The 6,000-nt window shown below is 50.8% G+C and overlaps 1 protein-coding gene across 2 annotated transcripts in view; it reads right to left on the reverse strand.

The window, feature by feature from the left end:
• AJAP1 (adherens junctions associated protein 1) overlaps nt 1-5,602 on the reverse strand; it is a 146,825-nt gene extending 141,223 nt beyond the window's left edge. For both annotated transcript variants that reach the window (XM_075906276.2, XM_075906275.2), the window contains exon 1: nt 5,035-5,602. In XM_075906276.2, coding sequence (XP_075762391.2) covers nt 5,035-5,063 — 29 coding nt within the window. In that variant the 5' untranslated portion in view covers nt 5,064-5,602. The remainder of the gene's footprint in view (nt 1-5,034) is intronic.
• Nucleotides 5,603-6,000: the final 398 nt, after the last annotated feature.

The raw sequence follows: 6,000 nt of genomic DNA on the forward strand, positions 1-6,000 counted from the left end.
GTGGAAATCGTTACAGCTCCCCGTGTTGAGCACAGGAGAGGAATGCAAGTCGGACCATTCCCCAGGGAACACAAGGTACAATCTCTATGAAGCTCTTAGGTGCTCTCAGCCTAGGGAACAGGCGCTACAGAATAAAAGCCTCCAAAGCAGCTGCAGGATGAGTTGCCTGCTCAGTGACTCAGCCAGCTTCCCAGCTATCACTCTGTTGAATACACATAATAAAAGGCAATACTGTGATGACTCCAATATTATTACAACAATTATTCATACCATCGAGAAGAGGGGTGTTGATATCAGCACATCTCCCTTTTTCTCATCTGTGAAATTGCTGCCTGTTACAAGGTATGAACTGCTGCATAAAAGTGCAGTTTATTCAAGTATTATTGTAGCTGATAACTATCATAGTCACTGACACTAGATGAATTTCTGTGGCAATCAATTCATCCAGCAACAGCTTGCTGGGACTCAAACATGGCATGGATTTACTAGAAGTGAGCACCTCTTTAACTCCCACTCGTTGGTATGCACACCAGCACTGAGAATGCAAGGTTCACATCTTCGATGGCTTGCTGAATCTATGTGAAATTGATGAGAGAAATGCACATGAACTTTTTGTTTCTGCTCTAACTATAGCCCCTGTAAAATTCTCTCAGTGCAAAAATACCAGGTGATTTTAATGACATGTTTTACAGAACCAAGGAGAAACTGCAAAGCAGCATGTTTAATTATGCCACCAATAGATTTTGATCTGAAAATGCTGTGAAGATGCAGCTAAAGAAGGAACATTCTCAGCTACAGCTAAAAGAAAAACAACAACTCTGACACGGCTGTGTTTATATATATGTAGCTGCAGCCCAAGGTGCCACAGGAGGATCACATTTCTGGATTGCTCAGTTGCTCAGCTCTCTGGTAAGGATGGAATGGATCAGGGTACTCACAGTGTTGGCCACGATAACAGCAATTAATGGAAGCTCTCGATGGCTGAGGGGATTAGAAAATTAGTACAGGAGGCTGAGTCTCTTGAGGATCACTCTTTCTCTCTGCTCAGAAAAATTTTGCAAGAGAAAAGTTCCCATTTTAAAAAATGGAGAAACTAGAACTGAAGATAAATTAGAACTAAAATCTTAAGAGTAAGTCTTGCTCCTGATTGCTTTCGGAGCACAACTGCTCTCCAGCCGCTTTGCTCTTGGAGCAGGAGGTAACAGTTTCATCAGGGGACCAGAGAAGCATCCTTCAGAGCCATCAGGGCCTAGATGAGGAGAAGGTGCCTGGGTGAGCTGGAAGGGCCTTTTGCTTTTTTTGATGGTGCTTCTCCAGTGGCTCTTCAAGGAAAATTACAGGAGAAAGGTCAGAAATAAAGCCAGAAAGTAATTACAGTTGAAGCGGAAGCTGATGAGAGAGGCTATAGCAGCAGAAAAGGTTAGGAGTGAAGTTCCTTGTTATCTCTTATTAAAAATAAATCAGAGGCAGAGAGCTGATGAGGCCAAGTAAGGCACATAGTTCCCAGGAGATGGAATGGTGTGTCGGACTCCCGAGGACCAGCAAAGAAACCCAAGGAACCCTTCAACTATCCACAGGAAACCAAGCATGTCACTTTCCTCTCCCACATTAAGGCTTAAGCACTGAAAAAGCAGAAGTCTTCTATGGTTCCACGAGCCTTGTCTGCCAGCCTGACCCTACAACTCTGCTTACTTCACTGTGGCCTTCCCCTTCTGGGCAAGTCAAGTGGGGATGAGGCATGAAAAGTATCTTCCATACCTGACCTAGCAGTAATTCCACAGGGTCACTGTGTTATTGTGGTCACACGTTTCATGCCACGGACACCTGACAAACCTCATCCTTGCAACTGAACCATATCTCCCTGGCATGCAGATGTTTTTGTTTTTCAGTTTAATGGGCTTGAGGGGCTGGTATGTCAGACCAGCTGCAGGGCGATGGACTGATGGGAAGAGAGCATGGGGTACAGCCAAAGGTGGATGGCAAATTTATTGGGCACCTGGTTCTTCAATTAATCCCATGGCTGTCACCACCCCAGAGATGGTGGGTAGCTGCGGATGTATTAACTTCCCGGTAAGAAATACAGCTCAGAGGAAAAAATAGAAAATATATAAAAATAAACAAACAATAAAACCTCTCCATATTTCAGAGCTTAATCATCAATGAATTGGTCCCTCTGAGAGCCTGATCCCAAATACAGTGAAGTCCATGAGAGAGCCCCCATTAGCTTCAAAGAGCTTTGGATCAGGCACGTAAGGTCTCTGACATCCTCAACACAGCTCTCTCGAAATTCAGCCCAGGCTGCCCACTCTGTTGGCCTCTCCATGCTGAAGGCTCACAACCAAAAAATAAAAGCCCCGTCTCTAATGAGACCAGGTCTATGCTGCAGACACCCAGCGCCTCCGTGATGGAAAAGATGCCTTGTCTCATTTTCTTTCAATGCCCCTGCTAAGGTAGAATTGTTCACTGCCTTCATCTCAACCCATCTATTTCAGCAGCCTCACAACCCTCCCCCACCCTCAGGTTTTCGATTGCAGGGTGACAGCTGTGTAGCACAATTTTAAAAGTAGTTTTTACTGGTGCTAGACGGCAAAGCTTTCATCATGCAAAGGGCAGCAAGCAGGAAGAAGCAGAGAAAGCTGTCCAGCAGACACCTGGACTCTCAGTTCCCTTTAGCAAGAGACTAGAAGAGGATCACGTCTGTCCCACCAGGAAAATAAAAATCATGCACATAATAACCTATGCTTCCAAACACCCTACACAGCTTTTTTTTTTTACTTAAACTTTACCTTGCCCATTTGATCAAAACCCTAGTACAATCCTCTAATCTCACTTAGGCATGTCTTTCTGCCAATCACAGAACAACGTATTGTTTTCCACGGATCCTTTTTCCCTGTATTGCTGCTTTGCCTTCATTGTATTTCAGTGTGGTGAAATTAAAAAAATATATATTCTTTTAACTATTCAAATGTCTGCAGACAGAATTGGTATGTTTTAGCTCCCTAGGTGCAGCATCATAGTCAGAACAAGACTTTAGCCAGATGAGTTCGCAGCAGTAATAAAAATGTGTTACATAACGCTTAGATTCTGTTCCCCTTGGGTTGTAGCTCTTGATTAATCTACAACTTGCACCATTCTGTCTATCTGTCTACTTACCTGCTTTCTCACCCTACATATTCACATGATCCCACTTTACTGTACTAAAGAAACACCTGGAAGCACCCTGCCTTTTCTGATTACTACTTTGGGAGTCCATAGAAAACAAGAGGCAGACAGCAACTCACTGAGCAAATCAGACACCAAATTTGATAGGGAATCAGTGAGATTGAATGAAATTTCCATTTTGTCTGGAACCAAGACTAGCCAGCTTCAGTCCCAGTACTTCTCTGAAAGTAGACAAGTAGTCTGGATTCACACTCAACTCAGTACCCAACCTCAGTATGTTCATTATTTAACTCCAAAAGACCCGTCATAGCTGATTTTTCCCCTTTGTGAAAGCACAACCGGTGTGGAAAGTCCTTTCGTCCTGTTCAGGTAAACAGATTTGCTAAATGCTACCAACTGTGCTCACTGGAATGTTCCCTGTGCAACCTCTCATCCTTCCACAGTGACAGGAAAACTCCTGCATGAGCCTACATCAGGTTTATACTGTCTTGACACAATAAACAGACTGAGGTTCTACCCTTACCTAGAAACTTCATGGAGTATTTTACAAAATTAGTATTTTACTTCTGCATTCCAAAGAATGTGGTATGAACCGTTACTCTTGGGCATACTGGTAGATCAGTCTGAGAGTAATGGTTCATGCCCACAGGCATACACCCCCAAAACCGACTACTGAGTCACATAGCTTTGCAATGAATCTCCATCATCATTCACTGGATTTGGGAGGATTTTAGCACAGGTGGGGACTTGCTCATAAAATCTGGCTCCTTTTCCTCTCTTTCTCTGTCCAAAGCAAGAGTCTAGTGCATCCCAGTGGAGAGACATAAGAAAAACACATTTGCTTTTCCCAATTTCTTTCCATCGCTCTACAGAGAGTATCACAACGTTCCCTCTCCGAGGAACACAAATACTTGCACACAGAAGTTAAACCTTCAGCACAGCTGGTGCCACTCGCCCTTAGCATGTCTGGATATTCACCATCAGATGTGATTTATATATTTGTGTAAATACTGCATACATAAGTGCAGAAATCCCTTTACCAGATTAATTTCTGAGCCCCAATAGTTTACTTCCACGTATCACCTCATTTCAGAGGAAAAGAATTGTTTTCTTCTTCCCTTCTTAAAAGCTGATGAGGTGCGGAGGGGGGGAAGAAATATCCTTACATGCTAGAGTTGTTTTTATTATACAGACCTATTCACCCACTGGTTCCTTCTAGTTAAACACACCGAAATCTATCAGGGACGTCTGCTTTAACGCTTCCATGTGCACGCACAGACTGCTGCTATAGAGGGGGTCTCTGGTTATTTACAGATATTTATACAGACCCACGGATTAGCCAGTGCAGGGTTTGATTGTTTTTCAGCCCACCTCACCGCAGCCACGGGTGCGTCGCTAAGCCGGCGCTGCGATGTTCTCCTAGAGCCCCGCTACTTGGGTCAGCCCCCGCGGCGTGCTCGGAGAAGGGATTTCCGCGGGGTGCGCACTGTGTGGACCTCTCATGACCCGGGGCCATAGGAAGGGACGCAGAGAATCCGGGCTCCGTGGCCCCACTCCAGCGCCCGGCCGAGGAATCCGGACCTGCCAAAGTTCCGGGCAACTCCTGCCCGCGGCTGGCAAGTCCCAGCCAATGCCTCCTGCACCAGGCTGCCCGCGAGGGGGGTTCCCCAGCCCGCTGCAAGAGAAGTGCCCCGCGCCTCTCAGCCCGGCCAGGACTTCAGGGGGGCAGCTAAAGGTCGGCTCCTCTGGCACCATCCAGGCCAATCACGGGGGGGGGGGGGGGTCCAGCCAGGTGCCCCCACATCCCCCCACTGAAGCGAGGCAGAAACCCCCCAGAAGCGGGGGGGGGGGGGGGTGGCCCGCGTCTCTTACCTGCTGGCTGGGAGCTGTTGTATCCACATGGTCACGTCTCCGCGGTGGCAGGCTCAGAGCGTCCTCTCCCCGGCCATGGGTGCCGCCCCCCGCGTACACAGCCGGCTCCTGCCTGGGCTCCGCGCCGGGCGGGCGAGGGCGGCTACCGCGGGGCGCGCTCCATGCCCCGGGCGCTGCGCTCAGCGGGCAGGGGCCGGGAAGCGAGACATCCCTGCGGAGCGCGGGCGAGCCCGGCTGCTGGCGGCGGAGCGGGGGGGGGGGGGTTCTAGACCGAGCCCCGCCTGGGGGGGCAGCCGGAGGAGGGGGACGGAGATGGGGGCCGAGCTCCCCGGCGCCCCCGCCCAGTCAGGGCGCTGTCCGAGGTGCTGGAGCCCCGCGCGCCCCCATGCGCGCCCCAGGCTCGCCAGGTGCCTAGCCCATCGGGGGCGGGCCGCGGAGCTGCCGGGGAAGGCGCTGAGGGTCGAGGGGGTCCGGAGGAGGCGGGGGGGGGGGGGGTCAGCCCAGCCGAGGCGCCGGCAGCAGCAGCAGCAGCAGCATCCGTGCAGCCCGCGCGCTCCGCCGGCCTCTCTGCACCGCCCGCCTCCCGGGCAGCGGGTCCCAAGTCCGCGTGGGCCAGCCCCGGCTGACGTCACTGCATCCCCCTCCCCCCCGCCGGAGGATGCTGAGCCCCGTTCGCAGCAGGACACGCGGACCCCCGCACGCCCCCCGCCCCCCTCGGGCTGGCCGCTCCGCCTCGGGGTCTGCCGGGCGGGAGGGGGTACATGGGGGGGGGCACCGAATGAGCGGGGGGGTTGGCACGCGTATGTAGGGCAATGGGCGTGCGGTGGGTAGAGTTGCAGTGTGGGGGTTTATTGGGGGTACATATGGGATTGCAGTACATCGGGACACTGCGTAGGGGTGCATAGCGGATTGCAGTGCCTCGGGGGGCGCTACATCGGGGTGCATAAGGGATTGCAGCGCAGAGGG

This window comes from Pelodiscus sinensis, chromosome 24 (assembly GCF_052426305.1).
Source record: "Pelodiscus sinensis isolate ZL-2025 chromosome 24, ASM5242630v1, whole genome shotgun sequence".
NCBI classification, from domain to species: domain Eukaryota; kingdom Metazoa; phylum Chordata; order Testudines; family Trionychidae; genus Pelodiscus; species Pelodiscus sinensis.